This window comes from Gopherus flavomarginatus, chromosome 5 (assembly GCF_025201925.1).
Source record: "Gopherus flavomarginatus isolate rGopFla2 chromosome 5, rGopFla2.mat.asm, whole genome shotgun sequence".
Lineage (NCBI taxonomy): Eukaryota > Metazoa > Chordata > Testudines > Testudinidae > Gopherus > Gopherus flavomarginatus.
In genome coordinates this window covers 117,893,223-117,914,948 of record NC_066621.1, presented here as the reverse complement: position 1 = coordinate 117,914,948, position 21,726 = coordinate 117,893,223, and the positions used below count along the sequence as shown (strand labels likewise).

The 21,726-nt window shown below is 46.7% G+C and overlaps 1 protein-coding gene across 2 annotated transcripts in view; it reads right to left on the bottom strand.

Moving 5' to 3' along the window:
* IFT43 (intraflagellar transport 43) overlaps window positions 1-21,726 on the bottom strand; it is a 53,207-nt gene that overhangs the window by 19,433 nt on the left and 12,048 nt on the right. For both annotated transcript variants that reach the window (XM_050955756.1, XM_050955757.1), the window contains 3 exons: window positions 15,766-15,833; window positions 2,762-2,794; window positions 2,136-2,182 (listed from right to left, as the gene is read on the bottom strand). In XM_050955756.1, the coding sequence (XP_050811713.1) occupies window positions 2,136-2,182; window positions 2,762-2,794; window positions 15,766-15,833 (148 nt within the window). The remainder of the gene's footprint in view (window positions 1-2,135; window positions 2,183-2,761; window positions 2,795-15,765; window positions 15,834-21,726) is intronic.

Here is a 21,726-nt window from a genome sequence, read left to right as displayed (position 1 = left end):
TTGCTCACACACACGGTCTTGGACGCTGGCTTCCAAATGACAAAAATGACTGTCAGTTGCAGTTTGGCTTTGGATATATTATACTGTGATTTGACATATCCCCAGAGCCCAGTCTCTCTCAGTTCTTATAGTGTATCTACCACACGCCACATGGTGCAAATATTTGGCAAGGGAGGTTTCTGCTGTCTGCGAAGAAACTTCAAATACTCAGAGGCAAGCCTATAAATCTCAGGTATTTGAACCATGGGGAGCTAATACTTTCAGCCTCAATGATACAGTCAAACTCAGAAAGCTCAGGAAGTCTCCTAGGAGGAAAGCTAAGACTATGCTGGAGGTAGCTACTAGGGCTTAAAAGGTGCCAAGACTGGTAGCCACATATCCAATGCATCATCTCCCTGAAAGATCTGAATAAGCCTTATATATTTACCTTGTCTAATGTAACTGTGGATATTTTCATAAGCCATCCAAAAGTCTGATTGTGATTGGGCATCTGCCCCACATTGGCAGAGAAGGGGTTAATAAAGCCATGGGGAGGCTGTGTGGAAAGCAGCCAACAGGAGAGAGCCTGCAAGGAACAGCCACTCAGGGCCCCACAGGCCCATATTAAAAGAGCACAAGGAGGGCAGAGCAGGGTCAATTACTGCTGGGAGCAAGGACTGTGTCCCCATAGGGCTGAGAGAACTACAAACACCTTGGACAGAGCAGAGCATGGCTCCTGGAACTGAGCAGCTGAGTGCCCTGAGGTGAGGGCAAAGAAGGTGCTGGGACCATGGTGAAGTGTCCCAGGGAAATAGAGCAACATTGACAGAGGTTACAGAGGAGCAGTAGAAGGCTGCCATTTAAAGGGTCCCTGGGTTGGGACCTGGAGTAGTCGGACGGCCCAGATTCCCCCCCTTGCCACTGGGGAAGGAGCAGGACTGTTGGATAATATGCCCCCCCGGCCCCCTGCAGAAGGGGGAAACACAGATGATGATCTAGCCAGAGGGCTGAGTTGAGAGGAAGATGCTGTAGTTCTGGGAGTTGAGAGGGGAACTGTAGGTGGGAGCAGAAACAGAGTGCTGGTGTACAGATCGCAGACGTGAGCATCTGCCTCAAGCTAATTCCTAGCACAACCAGGAGGCCATGCCAGTCTGGCGACAAGGGCCATGCCCCATGACACTGATCCTTTAGTGAATCCTGCTAAACTCTGACTCAGTGATATTTTGTGGCCCTCAGTTTTACAGGTTAATTAAACAGTGTAAAAAAGTTCAGCCACTGGAAGTTTGATGTAGCTCTTAGGAACCATGGGTGAGTGTCTGTGCCTGCCAGGCCTCATGGTATATGGAGTTAATGTCTGTCTAGGACTCTGTCTTCTGGATTTTTGCAGCTATTTCTCATGGCTGATAACACAATTGCCCAGTGTTGGAGGAGCAGGCTACACTAATTATAAGATCCAGCAGAGCTAGAGCCTGCCCAAAAATCTGGGGTACCTCGCAGCAGCCAGTGCACTGCTGGAAAGGGGTAATTCACTGGTGCACATCTTCAGCCCACATATACACACAATCCCAGATTAGGGTGATGAGATTTTTGTAAAAGAATTCCATGAAGTCTTCATTAATATGGTCATGGAGAGAGGTAGAAGACTTGACATCTGAGGAGAGCAGGGTATGGGGCACACAGGAGGGTGTCAGAAGTGCTAGTCCTGAACGGGCACAAGAGAGTGTGCTAATAGGAGACCCAGGAAGGATTTGGCAGTGGAGCTTATCACCATTTGAAACGGGGGACCTACTTGTGACTCTTTCCACTTCCCCTGACCATCTACTATGCTTCCAGCCTCCCTCCCTGTGCAGACAGACACAAACATGTTCTAGGATCTCTCCATCTTACCAAAAGTATTTTATCATTTCTACATTATTCAAGACCAAGGCTAAGTCCATGGGTAACCTCCCTGGTCCTCTTCCCCTAGAGTACTGTCCCTCCTGATCTCCATCACACCTTCTCCAGTCTGGAGTCAATGAGATCTTTACCCCAGCATCTCTCACAGATGTGACCCACTCTCCTGTTGCTTCTTCCAGGACAATTCTGCCCATGCTTCTGGAGAACCCTAGGGAGCACAGAACATTTTTTTTCTAGCAGTTAAGAAGATGAAGTCTTACCTCCTCCATCGTCTGATCCCTCCAGGCTGTGCTGCCTGAGACGATGACTATGACAAAGCACAATAGGAAAATAATTTCAAAGACAGAAGTGTTTATTCTCATGTCCCCTCTCTCCGCCTGGGGGCTGCAGTCCCCACCAGAATCTAAGGCAGGAGTTCCCCAGTTTTCCCATGCTGCAGAACACTTGGGAAGAGCAAGCACATTTTCTCAGTTCATCTCCTCTCCCACAAGGCTTCATTCTGCAGCCATCTGGAAGGACTCTTTAGAACACAGAGTGTAACCCCTGGATTCTGTGGACAGTAAGACTTGAGCATTCAGGGGCCAGGGTAGCTGGGAAAAGAGATACTTTTCACTAAAATTCTTGTCTTTTTCTGTCCTCATGGAGTGACAGAGCAACTACATTCACTGACTCTAGGGAAACAAGAAGTCAGATTACTAGCCCCCTCGCTCAGGACAATGGGCATATCATGTGCCTTCAGGCAAGGCTTCACATCCCTGAAGCTGAGCATGGCAAGATCCAAAATCCGGTGCCCACATTCACATGTCCTACTACACAACACTCCCACTGGAAATTAGGGGCCCATAACAGAAGAGAATCAAGTCTTTAAGCAACAAGGAGAACTTACTCTTCTACTTCTTCTGCAGTTTTCCGTCCTGATCTGTAAGACAAGAGGCCCACGTGAGAAAGGGCTATAGGGTGAGACAGACACACATCTTTCAACACGTTGTTCTTATTCTGCAAAGCAGCCTCCACACATCCCTGGTGACATAAGTCACTTCATGCACAATACAACAGGCCTCACCTTTGAAAAGTGCAAGCAGGTGAGTGCTGGCCCACTGCACACAGAGTTAAACTAGAGCCAATTTGGTCCAGAGAGGCAGCTTGGCAAAACACCAGCAAGAGCACTCACTGCTCTTTGAGTTTCTCCTCAATTCTTTTGTCCCCATTGCCCATGAGCTCCAGGCAAAGCTTCCCCTACTCAAGGGCAAAGGCCAGTACACGAGGGACTGGAGTGAAATAAGTTATGCTAGTTTCAGGGCTACATCTCTGAGAGACCAATAGATTCCTCCTGTCCCTCACCATAGACAAATATTGTCTAGTTGCCTTTCTAGGACAGGGGCCTCACCCAGGCCTTGGCAAATTCAGGTCAGAAATGCTGTCGCTGCAGCAAATCAGGGCCGATCCGGCTGAGTTAACAGGAGTTCATAATAACGTTGGGGGGAGGTGCAGGCAAATGGCAGCTCTCTCGCTCTCCACCCCAGCAAGCGCAGAAGTAATTCAGTTCCGATTAGGGATGCTTGTTCAATATTCAAAATGTAAAACATGGAGGTTGCTGAACCAGCACTTTGAGAAGTTAATTAAATGCCAGGTTTCTTTTTAGCAGCTACTCCATCACTCGCTGATTGCTTTGGCCATTTTGCAGAATGAAGTTTTAACTGTGTGCGCTGGGAATAAATATTCTCCCCTCTTCCTGGGCTCAGGGCACTTTGACAAGGGATATGTGGGGCTTTCCTCTCCCACGCACCCCCTCCCAAGAAGCACCACAAAGCAGCGGTCACTTCCATTCCCTCGCACTTTCCCCATCAAAGTAGGTCAGTAAGATGGGAAAGACTTCTCCCTTCAACCACCTAGCTCTCCATTCTAACAGGTCCTGAGCCTCCTCTATCCTTGAGTGCCTAATCTGCCCCTGTGAGGGCAGGCAGCAGGGGACACAGGAGTCCCATCCCTGAGAAGAGGAAGCCGAGAGAAAGTTACTGTCTGAGAGAGATGGAGAGGAAGGGTGGCTGCCCCCACCACCATTGCTGGAGCTTTCACTTGGAGAGACATTAGAGAGAACTGCAGCTGAATTGGAGACTATGGGCCCAAAGCAAGTGGGTGCAATTCCATTGATGTGATCAGAGTTGCAGCAACTTAAGTAAGACTTGAACTTGGTCTTTACCAAGCCCCTTCTGTGTAGCAAGCCTGAAGGGCAGCCAGTCAATGCAATAGGATTATAACATTTAGAGGACAGCCCTGTTGGTGGGGAGGTGACTGCCTACAAGGAGAGGGATGGAGATGGACAATGCACCAATACATACAACCATCCCCCTGCTAACACAAAAAGAGCAAGGAATCAGCCCAGAGGGCCCATCAGCAGCTCAGACTAGAGGATCTGAATTCAGAGGGAAGAATCTGATAAAGCAGAGGTGAATTACATCCCATTTTATCCATCTCCTCTGGCTAGGCAGGACTGTTCCCTCCAGCCTACCTTTGCCCACTCGAGGATTAAACATCCCAAGCAAGGGGCCTTTCTGTCTCTTGCCTGTGGGAGACAGTACCACAGCCAGCAGGGAAATGTGGATATTCATTCTAAACTTTCCTTAGCTTCATCCCATTACTCCTAGTTATAGCCATTTCATGGCCTTGGGGTTTACACTCTTCGGATCCTTGTACAGAGCTATTCTGTCCCCATAGCCTCTCACCACAGACCTAGCTCAGGCTACGTCCAGACTACCCGCCGTATCGGCGGGTTAAAATCGATTGCTCGGGGATCGATATATCGTGTCTAATCTAGACGCGATATATCGATCCCCGAGCGCGCTTATATCGATTCCGGAACTCCATCAACCCCAACGGAGTTCCGGAATCGACAGGGAGAGCCGCGAACATCGATCTCGCGCAGTGTGGACGGGTGAGTAATCCGATCTTAGATATTCGACTTCAGCTACGTTATTCACGTAGCTGAAGTTGCGTATCTAAGATTGATTTCCCCCCCGTAGTGTGGACCAGCCCTCATTTAACCTCTTATCACATCACTGAATCACCACAAACCCTTGCAGCTGCCAGGAGAAGCAGACAATCAACAGTTTGTAGAGAGGGACTTGTAGGGCTAAATACATAAAGCATCAGGTGCCAATAAAATAAATAAATACCCAGGATAACAGGGTGGGTTCCAAACATACAAACAAGGATTTAGGGCTGCAAGAAAACTAAGTGGATGAAAATGGACAAGACTAGACTACCTCCTTGCATAGAAGAGTGGAGAAGGGGCTCGGAATGGATCTAAGGGCATTTTTTGAAATTATATAAAACATGCCCATCGCAATGGTCTCTTGCTACACTGACAGAAGAAAGAGACCAGGCACCATTATTATTTATTCTTTGTACTTGTACTGTGATAGCACCCGGTGACTGCATTCAGAAATTATGACCCCATTGGGCTAGAAACTATACAAATAGGGGCAACACAAAATCAGCCTCTTCCTCAAAGCATTGACAGTCTATGGAACAGGGAATGTATGTACAGTGCCCACACAATGGGCCCTCTGGGTGCTAATGTGATGCTTTTATTATTATTTATGTGTAAAAACAAAACTGGACCTACTCAAATATATAACCCATATTTGCCACCTCAGGAAAAGCTTGAGAGAAAAGACAAGCCTTCCACTGTGGCTTACAGAGGATTAAAAAACCACATACAGGCTCTGCTGGAGCAGTAGGGGATGCAATTCAAGGGTCCTTGTCAGAGGATGACCCACCTCCAGACCTGGTGGCACCAGAGGCTTAGCAAACACAGGGAAACTATCCCTGTTTGTCTTTGTGGAAGCCACACATGCAATTTGCATTTGATCTTTCTGTTTTAGGTGCTGAGGACCTCCTCCTCCTTAAAACAGGCTCTGCCTCAGTGCCATTGCATCAGGCTGGGACAAGCATTTAATCCTTCTTAAAATGTAATGCTCTGGGTGCACGACATCCTCCCTATCAACCACAAGAACACAGCCTTCCATGGATGAGCTAAGGCAGAGAAGTGACAAGCTTTGGGTTTAAGCATGCCAACCATGGTTAGGGAGGTTTCCGATACCTTTAATCTTACATTCCCAGCAGATTCCTGCACTGAGAAATCTGTACTTACCAGCTCCCCTCACTCCAGCAACAAGCATGGCACAAGGAGGGCACTAAACACATACAGAATTGGTAACCACAGATTCACCCATTCAGATAAAGACACTCAGAAAGATGCAAGTGAGGCAACATTTAGACAGAACTAGGTCTCATTCAGGAGTATTAAAACACCATAAATCACCAGCTCCCAACATTTCTAGCTGTCCAACTAGGTAAATTAAGACATTGCTCAATGCTGTGGCACCTGGGCACCTGCACCTTCATCCTCTCCCCCTCTAACTTTTCCTGATCAAACCAATTCCTTCCTAGGGATACCAGGGCATGGGCTGGCCTAGTTATCTAGCCAGCTCAGCTCAAACTCCTTCGCATTAGGAGCTTCTACTACTCATCCTGCAGCAAAAAAACTTCAGGACCAGACTTCAAAGAGAAACTGCTGAGCTTCAGTTCATCTGCAAATTTGACACCATCAGCTCAGGATTGAACAAAGACTGTGAATGGCTTGCCAATTACAGAACCAGTTTCTCCTCTCTTGGTTTTCACACCTCAACTGCTAGAACAGGGCCTCATCCTCCCTGATTTAACTGACCTCGTTATCTCTAGCTTGCTTGCTAGCACACATATATATACCTGCCCCTGGATATTTCCATTACATGCATCTGAGGAAGTGGGTATTCACCCACGAAAGCTCATGCTCCAAAACCTCTGTTAGTCTATAAGGTGCCACAGGATTCTTTGCTGCTTTTACTACTCCCATATTCACTCAATATCCCTGGAATATTCTCTCCAGCTCAGAACAACTATCAGTCCCAATCGTGAGTTTCAGGGGAGTTGATGGAAGAGAAAGTGGAGGCAGGGCTGCATTACAGTTCTGAGATCCCCTTATTACACATTCCTGCATCCTCTCTATCTCCTGTTCCATCACCTGCTGTGGAAGGGGAGCCAAATCTGCTCCTATTCAAATATCTCGTTATCCCAAGCCATTCTATATCACCGGCAAGAACTCCTCTGTCTCCACGAGATTGGGCGAGCAGGTGACTCTCAACCCCCATGGAAATGTGTCTGAGTTGCCGTGGAGCCTCTTACAAGTTATGTGCTGAAGGGTGAAAGGCAGTTCTTATGTAGATATCATCTCTGTTACACTTTCTCTCTCATTTAATGGAATACCACGGAGATCTAAATGGAGATAAAGTAGCAGGGCTCAGAGAACAGCAAGGATGCTATCTTTATGCAGCATGACAATGTTCAGTGGTTAATTAGACACCGTTAACCTATTTTAGCAGGGGACATAGCTGGGATGAATGGGGGGAAATGTCCTTGAAATCTTTTAATGTCCACAGCTCATGGAGGGCCCTCGTTAAACTTCTGTGCCACAGGACAGCATGTCTCTGAGCTACAGCTGAGCACCAGAGGTCAGCCTGTGACCTCTCTGCACACAGGGACCATAGGAAGACATTGTAACCCTAGTATGGGGAGGCAGGCAGGTAGGGTAACCAAGTAAGAATAAAGGAAGCGATTATGGTGACCTGTCAGGTATACTAAGGCATCATTCAGGAAAGAACGGATCTGAATCTGATGGGAAGGGCTGCTGGGGATGATTGGGGGCAGGTGGCCAGGGTACATATTTGATAGGCAAGTAAAATACGGTCTGGAAGTTTCCACCAGCTTTACAGGAAAGAGTGGGCAGGCAGAGCTTGGGCTTGGGTGGATTTGTTCGCCGTGGTCATTTTTCAAGGCTTGGACAATGTGCAGGGTCGAAGCCCCAGCTGCCTCAACGTCCAATAGATCTGTCCTCCCATCACTTAACAAATATGAAACCAGCACTAGCGGCTAGCAGCAGGGATAAGGAATGAAGAAACATCATCATTATGATTTGGCGCCAAATTGCCCCTATGCTGTAACCTCTGTGGGTCTCAAGCACAAAGCTGTGAAGGTGAGTAAGAGCAGAAGTTACACTGCAAGGCTGATGCTCAGCGGCACTTTTGTTGGAAAATCAATTCTGCCGTCTCCCCTCCTGCACTGAGAGCACAAACCCTTCAGCTCATCCCCACAGGACTGTGCTTCCTGGGCAGGGAAATTGCAGCACCTATGCAACAAAATATCTGGTGACCAACCCTCCCTCCACTGGGGACCCAGCAAACAACCCTCCCCAGACTGCACCCCACTCATGTCACATCTATGCTGCACTCAGCTTCTATCTGTACATATTCTCTATAGCACTCCAAGGAGATCTGAACAAGCGAGCAGCCCTCTCAAAATGCTGGCAGGCTCTGTTCCACCAGCAAGACTCAAGCGGCACTGGAAGGTGTGCCTATTCCCGTGTAAAGTTTGCCCCCTGCTGGCCATACCTGCAATAACATTCCCTGTCAAGCTCAAGGTGAAACTCTAAGCAGAGGGCTCATGGGACAACAGAACAAGAGATGTACGCTGGTGCTTACTGAAGGGAGAGTGGAGACAGAGTGTGACAGAGAGCATGTGCAAAATCAAATGCAGGATAACCTGTCTGGAGAGGACACACGCCTCTCTCTTACCTTGAGGCTCCATTTGTGCTCTTGCTTACTCTCATTGTTTGCTTTCAAAAAGGCTGTGACATGGCTTAGCATGATGACAGATCTAGAAGCCCCACATGCCACTTATGTGAGCAGCTGCATCCAAACCCAACCTTGGGCTTAGAATGTAGCTAAGGCGAGTACCTGGGTGAGGCAGATGTGCAACTTGCAGAGCTCCCAGCAGTGCCAACAGCTGTGTCATCTCAGGCTGCTCATCATGCTAGCCATGCTCCCAGTGAGCACATCTAGCTGCAATGAAGGGATGAAAGCAAGGAGAGGCCTAAGAGACAGGTATTCCACCATGAAAGGACGTTAGATAAGATGCTCACAGATCTGCAAGCAACACAGCTCTGATGGAATGGCTCTGGTTCTCACCCCTGGCCAGAGCAGGATTGGTCCCTACGTCTGTTCTCCAGGGTTCTGTCCAGCATAGTTTTAAAGCGGCTGCTACTCTTTTCCTTAGGGACTTGCCCTAATAACCACACTTGATTTTTCTCTGCTCAGTTCCCTCCCTGGAGAACAGTAACATCACAACGGCACCATATCAGATACATCTCCATGAACACGTGGCACCTTTCTCTCAGAGGAGCTACTTTCAGAAATAATGCTGTTATTGGGAAGGACCAGACATCTTGCAGAAACAAACATCAGACTGCACGAAGTCTCTCTGCAGGTGGCGCTGCAGTCCTCATAGCCTTGGGGGAGAGGGGGAAAGAGAGAGAGAGAGAGAAAGTGTTCCAGAATGCATGTCTCCCAAATGAGAAAAAAAAAGTTTATTTTTCCACTTGACTTTCACCAATTGGAGAGGTACAAGGGCAGATGTGTGTGTGCGTGCATGCAGGGCAGGAGCATTTGCAGACTTGCGGGGAGGGTTCAGTCTGCATATTAACATATTTCCTGGCACATCTAAGCCACTTCTCTTTCATGAATCACCTCTAACCAAAACTGCTTCAAGCTGCCCTCTTGCTAAAAAAATTAAAAAGAAAAGAAGAAAAGGGGAAGACGTGATGTTCAAAGATACATTTTATTTTAAGAGAGTGGATTCATCACAGGGAGAAGAGAGAAGGGTTACATTTGAAGAATTCTAAATCAAACTGGCCTGCATCCATACAAAAATGTTGAAAACATGTTTGTCCCAGCACAGATTGGCTCAAAAGACAAGAGTGCAGATCCTCAAAGGTACTTAGGCACTTCAACCCCAGATTTAGACACCTAAATCCCATTTTAGGCACCCTTACGATCCACAAAAGCCCTGTTCAGCTGCCGCCTAACCTGTAGGTGCCTGAACTTACTCGACACCTACAGTTGTGCAGTAGAAGTTCCCTAGGCACTTGTGTTTCTGCTTCTGGGCACAAATGCTACTGCCTCACTCTAGAGCAGGGGTTGGCAACCTTCGGGACGCGGCCCATCAGGGTAATCCACTGGCAGGCCGAGAGACAGTTTGTTTACATTGACCATCCGGAGGCACGGCCCCCTGCGGCTCCTAGTGGCTGCGGTTCGCCATTCCCAGCCAATGGGAGCTGCGGGAAGTGGCAGGCCACAGGGAGGTTATATTGGGAATATCAAGTCTGTTTTTGTGTCCCCTAGTTTTGCTGGAGAACGCCTTGGAGGAACAGAGAACTAGAGAGAGAGCTTTCTTTACCCCCAGTTGAAGAGATTAGGATGCTCAATCTTTTGCAGATATTCCCTTCTCAGCTCCACCAGCTGATACCATAATCCCACTGGTTCTCCAGTCAAGCAGAGCGTCCATCAGGAAAAACAAGTCAGAGAAGACCTACCTGTCTAACAAAGAAAACACAAACAGAAAACACCACTTAAAAACAAAAAAAAACCCACCCCCTTTCAGGCCAGCAATACCCATCGCAAAGAAGCAGAAAAGGGCAAAAGTCCAATTATTGCCCCTTCACAGGCAATTCCACTGTAACCAAGAACTGTGCTGGATTAAAATGGGAAATATTTCTCTCACCACTTGCTACTGCCCTGCTAGGAGTCTCTTAGGGTGACTTCTGCCCATTATTTTTTGCCTTTTACTAGGGCTGAAGATAACCACCAGTTGCTAGAGGCAAGGAGAATACTATCCTGGCAATGACATGGAGGGGCAAGATGACAGGAACCAGTTAGCATTCCCAGAACATACAGCCTATTTAAAAAAAAAAAAAAAAAAAAAAAAGGCAGCCCTCACACACACCCTGGGCCTGCACACCGCAGCTCTATCGCCATCTTGATGTCCTTGACACGTGCCGATGGCATAGAGGCGGCTGGCACCAGAACAGCCCAAGAGAAAGAACGAGAGGCCAATGGAGATTTATGTGAGGAGAGTGAGATGGACAAGGTAAAATTGTCAGGAGGAGTTGTTAGAAAGTAAAATATATTGTGACAATTCCACTCCTGCCGTTCATCAATAAACTGACAGATCATTTAGTGTCAATTAGGAGTGATAGATGGACAAGTCCCCATGATCCTGGGCCAAAATTAATGGCTGGGAGGGAGAGAGTGATTGAAAATGACGGCTGACATTGAGAGGAAAGTCCTGAAGGTCCCCAAGGGGCCATTACTTGCCTCATTCCCTTGCAGATCAATGCAGGGACAAACCCAAAAACAGACACTTCAAGACAAAACTTAATCAGACTTCCTTTCCTTCCTTCTCCTTCTAAGTTCCGCTCCCCCGCTCGGCTACCTTGCTCTCCTGTGCCTGCTCTCGCCACACTGCTGAGAACAGCTACAGGTGGCAGCGAGACATGGTGACGGAACCTTGCTACAGGCTTCCCCACAGCCAGGAGCCTTACTCAGCTCCTACCATGGCAGCACCACAGGGAAGCACATACTTAGATTTATTTCAACAACACTGGATTGGGAATAGAGGGTGGAAGAAATGACACGCCCTCCCGCTTTGCCATGCCCAAATGCAGAATCTCACAGACACTTTACTATTCCCACTTGCTGGACAGGGACGGCCAGAGGTTCAATAAACCAGCTGCTCTCAAGGGCCATTTCACACAGACAAGAGAGCATATTTTAAGATCCATCTTCTTGTAACAGATGGCTTTAACTTTACTTATCTCCAGAGCCCTCAATACGTTCAAGTCCTTAATCCCATAAATCACATTCCTCCAGCTCCAGGGGCCAGTGCTGCCACTCCCCACCCTCCAGAGCCCAAAACAACTTCTATACCCACGTCATGCCACCACCACTGCAATGCTCTAGGGTGCATCCCACCTGTCCCTACTGTCTCAAATGTCCACCAATGCTTCCCTACTATCACATGCACTCTCCAAGGCATTATATTGCCACTCCTGCCTCATGACATTTCAACATATCCTTGCTCCAGGGCATACCATGCCTACACCTACTCTCCAGGACATGCCACCATTTCTCCAAAGGAAGCAGCTTCAGTTATTCCTAAGGCCACCTGTTCCCAAAATGCCACCATCAGAGACCTTCCACGTCCACCAGAGCACAACAGATTCATGTGTGCATATGTTGCGGGAGACGTCCTGATGAAAGCTGCTTGCGAAGGCACCTTGAAGTGGCTGTATTTGTTCACCACCACCACTAGATGCTGAGGAGAGGCTTGTGGGAACTAAATCACAAGGGCTGATGAGAATGAAAGGAAACAGACCCAGGTTTCATGCAAATGTCCTTACAGCAAAGCAAGGACAGAAACAGACTGACAGACAGAAATGGAAAAGACTTTAAAGAAAATGTCTTAGGTGAGGACAGCAATTATTTGTAGAGTGACCAGATGTCCCAATTTTATAGGGACAATCCCGATTTTTGGCTCTCTCTCTTCTACAGGCTCCTATTACCGCCCACCCCCATCCCGATTTTTCACACTTGCTGTCTGGTCACCCTAGTTATTTGATTGAAAGGAACCCTGGCAAGTTTTTTTTTTTTTTTAATATATAAATACTTCCACTTACAAAATCCTTATGGATGCTCAAAAACAAATTCTCTTTGCCTGAAGCCTGGACTTTTCCCATTGGTAAACACTTTTCCACCTCTTTGCCTCTTATGACACATGAGCCAACACGGCAATAAACCATTTACTGTTTTTCAGGAGTGTCAGCAATGATGCTATCAAGGGCATAAGTACAGCTCTCACAGCAGAGCTTGGGTTCCCTCTGCTGGTTGAAGAGCAGATTCACAGCAAAACAATGATATTACTATTAATTTGTACAGCAGAGTATTAGGCCCCAAATATCTATCTAGGTACTTATATAGTCACCAGAATGCTAGGGCTGGAAGTAGCAGCACTGGGGCTGACACTAAGAAAAACTGTTTCTTCCCTTTCTCTCCTCAGATGAATTAAAAACATATAAAGGGAGTTCATCTTCAGGGACAGCCCATTGGAAGAAAAGCAGATGATGGCCAATAGTAGTGACGAGTGTTATAATGGTTACAGCAGAGTCCCAGGTCTGCCACTTAGCCTTTTTGTCTCAGCTTCCACATCTATAAAACTGAGGGTACTAATAAGTATAGCTATTTCATGGGGCTACTGGGAGTTCTAATTAACCTTTTCATGCCTGATTCTTTGTAACCTTATTTGTAAAAATATGCCACTTTGGTGGCCTCTAGAAATTAAGTGACAGATTTGTAGATGCTTTTGGAACCTTTGTAATGAAAGACCCTATTCATGCAAAGTATTTTAAAAATGAAATAGAGTATGGGGAGAACCAGAGGCTACCTACCCCTACCTTGCAACAGATTGAGGTAATAATGATCTGGCAGACAGAGCCAAGAGTAAGATGGGATATATGATAATGACATAGGTTATCCAAGTGAGACAAGACTAGGGAGGGTTGTGAGGGGCTCCAGAAGGATCCAGCAAAACTGGGAACAATGAAAAACAAAATGGCAGATGAAATTCTGTCATGACAACTGCTAGGGGGCACACATTGGAAGGACAATTTCAAGTGACTTGCTCACACTGACAGGCTCTGGAAACTATTAATGTAGCAGGAAAGAAGTCTAAGTGCCACTGCAGATAAATCAACAAGGCTACCAGTGCAACAGGCAGCATAGTCAGAACTGGAACGAAGAGGTGAGGCTGCATAAAGGGACAGAATAACAGCCACAAGGCCATTGAATAAATAGATGCATACACTAACTGATTTGTAATACACCCGCACATGACAGAGAAAAATTTAACTACCTAAGTAAAAGTCATTGAGGGTTTGTCTACACACTGTTTTTTCACTGATTTAACTCCACCAGTTTAGAAACAAATATATTTAAAGGATGCAGTCTTCTAGCATGGGCACAGTTAAACTGGTATCAGTGCTTATACTGGCAGTAGCTATATCAACGTAAGCACATCAATAACAGCGTAACCGCAACCACACAGTGAGGGAAGAGGTAGAGGGGAAGCATGTTGTACTGATTTAACTAGATGGCCTTCCAAACCAATATAGTCAGTCAAATTGGTACAAAAGCTGTGCACAGATAAGCCTTGGGAAAATAGAGACAACCCAGCTGCATCAACATGTGTGACATCAGCCTATGACTCAGACACTTCACAAGCAAAATTTAGTACGCGATATGCTGTAGAAACAGCCCTAGTAGCACTGGCATCTTGGAAGGAAGGGATGGAGACAGATGGAGAAATCAGTGTTTGAAGACTCCACAGCTGGAATCACAAAGAAAAGACAAATGACAACAGGGGATTATCCAAACCCCTCCTTTCCCATCTTTGATTTAAAAAAAAAATCAGAATAATGCCCCTAAAACTGACAGTTACCAGAAATGGTCAAAAATTTCTTCTGTGGTCCTTCATGCTGATCAATAATGGCTTGCATCAAGTGGTCACTTCCACTGAGTCTTGGAGCGTTACTCGAGCCAGAAGGTGCCTGAGATGCCAAGCTAACCAGGTCTCCCACAGAGATGGGCCATCCCTCTTGATCTTCTGTCCTGCTCCTTTGTCAGATTTGTGTCGAATTTGACTGGACACTTCCCTGGCCAAGAACCTGCCATATCAAATCTCTAAAGTGCTCAGCATACTTCAGGATGCTAGAGAAATAACAACAGGTGCCCTGCATCCCACTCCTCTGAGCTAGTGCGTTCAGGCTGTGCATTTTCCTTCTGCTCTCCCCTCAACTACAGAACCCAGAAGATCTACCTATGTTCTTCTAACAACAAGCAGTAACTTCCCCAGAAACTTACTTTTTCCCGGTAGGTTGGGGAGAGGGCCACCTATTTCATTTGGTCCAGTTAGTCCTTGAGGGACTTTTGCCATATAGGACCTGCCAAGGGGATCCTTGAATGCTCCATCCTGTCTTCAGGGCCCCATGAACCTGGCATACTTTTGGAAGAGGCATATGTAGTCCTTTCACAAATTGGAGAGCCCCCAGAGAAAGGTGACCAAGCCAGCAGATATGCTCAGGTATGTGCTGAGAAATACAAGCAACTCCCCCACATCCTACCTGGGCCTAATACAAATGGCCCCTTCCCTTTAGGTCTATCAACAGGTGAGGCAGAGCCCACTTAACTTTACAGCCTTTGGTGAGTAGCCTGAAGTTTTCACCTCTCAACTCCACCTGCCCTTAGTCCAGATCCCCCGTCTCTTGGCATGTCCTGATCTCCTCTTTCCTCTAGATTCCCTACATCTTCCATCCTGGACTCTCCAGCTGTACTGAGTCCCACCTCCTTCCCTGATTTCTCTCTTCCCTGAATTCCATCCCTGACCACCCCCAGCAATGTGGGATCCTCCCATAAGGACTTCTTCCTAGACATTACACTCCCCCAACCAAACACACACAAACACTGATCAATTTCACTCTTCCATCAAGGCAGGACACAAAATCCTGATTCCTTCTGCGGAGTGTCCTGGCTGCCAGTGTGACTCTACTATTCACCAATGGGATCCTCTTGTGGAAAGAGCTCAGCCAGAAAGAGTATTTTCCTGGACATGCTTCTAAACCCACCTCCACACCCCTTCCCAATTACTGCAGCAGGCAAGGGATATGCTGTCACTGGTTTCACACAGATCTGGAGGCCTGAGTAGAGTAGCACATAAGGAGAGTCAGTCAGCTGCCCCCAGCAAGATGGAGGTCTGGAGGGCTGGCTCACAATAGCATTAGAGACAGAGGCAGCATAAGCGGTTCAGGAAGATAACCCTAATGGTTGTGACAGCAAGCCCTAAAAGGTGATGTTCAATCAATCTATGCCTAAGCCCACCCGGAGAAAGAAAGAAGCTGGTACTCACTTGGAAGGTGCCATTACAGGATCATCTGCCCAGCCTCCTTGCCGGCGTGGGGGTTTAGGTGGGGGGCCCTTTAATAATAAGAGAGACACACAAGAAAGATGATGTGTTATACCCAGTTCCAACCAGACCACCTCACACTAGATTCACTCATATTGACCCCCTGCAGAGAGTTACCTGGCAAGAAGTTTGAGTCCAACACTGAGGTGCTGTTTTTAAAACAGTGTTTTACAAAACAAAGGAACAGAAATGTTGCCAGACAGGTTTTAAAGTGTCTGAGACAACATAGGATGCATCGCTGTATGCAGGGACCTAGCTGAGTCTCAAGTTCACATACACAAGGCTCAGATGCTACCTAGCCAAAACATTCTGGGTATGGTGGCAGTCCAGCCTGTGGGTGCTGCCCTCTGTGCATCTGCTGTTTAGTGTTGTTAAACTGCACTCATTTTTGTTTTATATCGTAAATGCACAACAAATTAACACATTCCCTACCCCCAAGGAGCTCTCTGTTCAAGACAGGCAGACGGACAGGACAAGACACACTAAGGCACTTTAGGAGACTGAATTGGACTTTTAGAAGATAATTATTCCTATTATCTTGCTCCTTCCTATGACGTGCTGTGTGGCCATGGCAATAGGCAGGTGGGGATGTGGCTCAGGAATTGGGATAAGAATTTCCCAGACCATAAGGGGAGCCAGTAGGCCGCTGGTCTGTGTGTCCAGCCCATGCCACCTGCAGCTTTGGGCTCAATTCTCCTCTCCCAGGGTACTGAAGTACCTGATATGGCAGAGGCCTTAGCAGTTTGTATGACATGCAGTAGTGTGTGTGATAGGGCAGGTCAAACAATTTCAGATTTTCATAGCCCCAAAGGATGCTGTCCAGAAAAAGCAGGTGGTCTAGAGAGATTCATAAGACTACAGCACCAAATGTGGAGAGCGGCACAATAACCCCAAGGGAGCTTCAACCCTTAGGCAGGGGTAGCGGAATGGGGACATTCTCCTGAACTTTAGTTAAGAAAGGGGAAAGGGATGAGTGAATACTGAAGATTTCCTGGTCTCAGAGTGAGAGGCGCAGGAGGAGGATAACTCTGAGACAAGGCTGGCCAAGGGTCTCCAGCTTCTCAATGAGGAAAGGCTGGTGGTAACTCTGAGTCAGAGGGTCTCCTCTGTTTGTTTCTAGAAGCAGAAGTATTGTTTGAGAGTGTGGGAAAGGGACATAGCCTGTCAGGGGCAACTGCTGCCTGCTGTAAGAAGGGGGCATGACCCAGCATAGCTCTTTGGGAGGAGCAAAAATAGGCACTCTCTAAAAATAAACAGGGAACAGAAATGAGCTGGGAGCTGCAGTTCCAAAATACTGGCTTTCTTCAGCAAAGGGAGCGCGGGAGGGCAGAGGGACAGGCAGAGAACATGAAATGCAGGAAATGGCCTCCTTATATGGGTTCATCCGCAGAGGACAGAGCTCAGTCGACTGGAATGACCATGTCACAGAATGCAAAGCCTTCAGGGCCCCAAGTGAATGGAGTTTTCTGATCTTTAAACGATTCCTCCAGATTCTTAAGATGCCAAACTACAGAAGAGGCTGCAGTGCCAAAAAAGGAGCATTTTGAATTCAGATGATTTGTGTGCTCCCGAGCTCAGAAAAAAAGGGGAGAAAAACCACACCACATATGGGTGCGCCCACATACAAAAAAACCTACACACACACACCCCACCCCTACATCTCCTCATACAACTGTCCATCCCCATACATGCAACCTTGACCCTCCTGCTCAGATCCCTTCACAGCTCTACACAATCCCACAGACAGCCTACAGCCCATGTCCCCCAGACATGCAGCCCCTGCACAGGCACATTCAAAAACACCTCATGTGTCTAATGAGTTATATGAATGCTGCCAAAGAGTCAAGGGGACAGAACCAAGGGGAGGACCCAATACCTCTAGCCTCTGCCCCAAATCGTGTTTCAGACAGAGTACTTGGGTTTTAATCCCAAACTATTAAGGTCAACATTCAGGTTCAAGGTTGCTTCAGAGCTCAGGCACCCAACCCTAGAGGGTACTTCTGAAAACACGCCCTGGTCTATGACCAAGACATGACTTCACTGTGTAATTGGGATTTAACCCCACTGCTTCACCCACTTTACAACCTCTCCCCACTCAACACACAGACCATGTTGTTCTTAATGTCCAGAACACTAACCCTCCACTATTCCCACAGCTCCTTTATTTCTGTTGCAATAAGCCCAGTAATTCTCTCAGGATTACCTACAAGGAATATTCAGCCACAGTGATGGCCAGGGCAAGAATCAGTTGAGGATCATTGGCTTTATCTTTGTCTATTTGCCTGTAAAGTACCATAACTAAGTTAGCGTACCATATACATTTTTTAAAATAATAATTTACATTTATTCATAAGTTTTTAAGACCAGAAGGGACCACTGTGATTATCTAGTCTGACCTCCAGTATAAGTCAGGCCATAGGACTTCTGTGAATTAATGCCTAATCAAAATTATCCATATTTTTTAGAGGGAAACAAAATCAAATCTTGATTAAATTTTTTCCAGTAAGGGTGACTCCACCATATCCCTTGTTGCAATCATTAATTAATTATATAGCATCATTTATCTAAAAAATTTCTAAGTGTTTTACAAATTCAAATACAAGTATCACGTCACATATCACCAAAATAAAGCCACTTCTGAAACGGATGTGGCTGCCCCAAGCAGCCCTAAATAAGAATTCAAGACAAAACTAAAAAGAATGTAATGTCCAGTTGAAACTTCACATGGAATTTAGGGATACAGTTCTGGTGTATTGGCCAAATTCCAGCCTAGATGCATCAATTTTTATGAAGTGGGCTCAAGGATTTTAATGACCAAAAGTGGTCAAGACTTCTGTGCCCCTAACTTCATAGTTAGGTGCCTAAATGAATGGGCTTTCAAAATGATGAGCACCCAGCAGTTCTCAATGGGTGTCACCCTAGTTTATTGGTGAACAACTTTCTAGTTTAGCTTTTCCCATTTATTGGCATGCTTATAAAATATATTATTCTCTTTAGCCTCTTTGGCTGCATTAATTAGGGGCTGGTTTACACTACAAAGGTTTAACATCGTCCATGTCTACAAAAAATTTCATACTCTGTGCAACATAATTAAGCTGACCTAAGTCCTGGTGTAGACACTGTTAGGTCAACAGGAGAATTTTTCCATTAACCAAGCTACTGCCTTTTGGACAGGGGGATTTACTACAGTGATAGAAGAACCCCTTTCATTGCTCTACTAAGTGTCTACACTATAGTGGCACAGCTGCAGCTGTGTTGCCATAGCGTTTCTAGTACAGACATAGCCTACTTCAGTTTTCTTGATGCCCTTAGCTCTTTCCGAGTTTTAACTAAATTATATATTCTTGCTCAGATACCTTCAGTCCCTGGAAAATGTCCCTTGCTCATTAAAGAACCAAGCCACTACCAATTTTTTTTCCCTATAGGGATTCAATCTGCTGTGTCTTTGTGGTGGTGCCTTTTAAGGATTCCCCAGACCTCCCTCCTCACCAGTAGAGTTTAAATACAATCCATTGCATGTTGCTCACTGCCCCCCACAATTACTTGAATCCTATTAGTCATACCTTGCTAGGAGCTGTGAACCTCTATTCCTCACTATGCTGAATTCCAACAACTAGTGGTCACTGGCTCCTTCCTACTATTCTCAGTTAGCTCCTCTTCCTTGTCAAATGGCAGTAATTCTAGGGTGGTTTCTCCTCTGCTCTCTACGTCACTGGGTGGAGGTTCCAGACTCCAATTAAGTTGTGCCTCTACAGCAGCAGAGATAAAGGAGCTTTGTGGGTGCTGGAAGCACCTCAACTGCCTCTCTTTGGAACTTGAGGAACAGGTAATCCTTTCAGAAGATGATTAGTGTTACAGAGGCAGGTTATGGATGCACTGGATCCTTCCCATAAACAGATTCTCAGAAGGGATTGGAGACGTAGATTCATTTTCCTTCATCATCACGACACCCCTTGAGAGGCATCAGCACTCTGTGCCGGAAATATGAACTCAAACGACACCAACAGTGTGTGTCAGAGGGCACATGGGCCTCAATCCCAACCTGAGAGGCCATGATGACAGGTCAACAGTGGTCCATTCCATGTATCTCATACCTCCTACCCAACATCTGATAGAAGCACAAGGCCCAGCTCCCTGTCCCAGCCAGTAGCTTTAGGGGGTGGTGGTCTGGCAGGGGGGATTGTATGTAGATGCCTTGTTTTCATTTAACAACCAGCACAGAGTGGAGCGAAAGAAGGGCCAGGCTTCAGTTTCAATCTCCACAATATGTTACCCAAGGCTCCTCTACAGCTAAGAAAAGCTGCCTGCTCAAAGAGGACTCATGAATTAGTTTTAATTATCTCCAAACAGAAGAATTCTGACTCAAATAGCCCCAGTGCCTCTGAGCAGACACACAAAGAAACCAGTCTGTACAACCATCACAAGAACAAAACATGGGGAAGGCCTGATTCCTTGATCTGCCCAAACCAACTCCCTTAGCTTCCTAGGATGATGGAGAGTGGTCCCCACTACCAGACCCCCTAGGGGCCATCTCTCTTTATAAGGCCTTTCTTAGAAAGCAGTAAAGCTGCCTTTAGCAAATCAGTCTCCCAGGAGTTCCCAGGGGTATCCTAAATCCCTGGAGGACGGGGTCTTCACTTCTCCAGGACCTTTTTATCCTAGTAGACGCTCACTTCCCTTTACTAGGAAAATTGAGTCAGAAGTGTATCAACATGGCAAGGAACTCAGGTCTACACTGGGGCAGGGTGGTAGGGGGTGTTGACCTAAGATACACAACTTCAGCTATGCGAATAGCATAGCTGAAGTCGGCGTATCTTAGGTCGATTTACCTGGCCATGAAGACAGCAGCAAGTCAACTGCTGCCACTCCCCCGTCAACTCCGCTTCCGCCTCTCACCACGGTGGAGTTCTGGAGTTGACGGCAGAGTGATCGATTTTATTGCGTCCACACTAGACACAATAAAATCGATCCCTGATAGGTCGATCACTACCCACCGATCCGGCGGGTAGTGTATATGTACCCTCATTTAGAGCCCCAAAAGATCTCTACCACCTATCACAGGGGATAAGCAGCAGCAGCCCATGCTGTACAACAGTTGTCAGGACTTCATGCCGTAAAACAATGGTCATATACAACTACGTAAATCAGGCCCATGTTTCTGTCCTTTCAATAAAGTACATATATTGAAGCATATGGCACCCGGCCCTGCCCTCCTATGGCTTATATCCTTCCCTCTCTCCTCACACCTATACATCAATTCACTACCCCCAATGGCTTATCCTTTCCAACCCTGGGGTAACAGAACAATGTCCCTCCTCACCCCAAGGCTACATAGTAATGCCTTTCCCACCCATCCTGGTTATATACAAAAAGGTCCCTTTAATCAGCTTGCTCCTCCCTAGGGCTACGTACTGGTAGCAAATGTTCTCATCCAGCTATACCCCTCCATCAGCTCCTTTAGTGGGCTCAGGATAGAAGCATTCAAAGCATGAAATACATGTGTGGAAAAATCTTTTAATAAAACTATTTCCCATGGGATTCCCAGTGTCTGTCGCTCCTCCCCACCCAGGGAGCTGCTGAGCAACACAACAGCTAGGCCAGCTGAACAGGGAGGATGCTACAAAAAAGGCTGGGAAACGTGGCTGATTAGAACAGCTATTTTGGTGAGAATGAAGGAAGATGTCATGGAAAGGCCAACAGATAACCTTAACAGGCTGAAAATAACTGCCCTGCTGGCTGGCCACTTGGGGTGCAGCGGGGAGTGGGAGAGAGGCAATACAGGGCCTTGGGGAGCATGAGGCCATATGATGCTAGGGCTCACACTGGGGAAGTTGGCCTAATTAGGGAACATGAGTTTAGTTGCATTTTTCAGATTCCTCCTGGAGAATCTGGCCAACTTCCAGC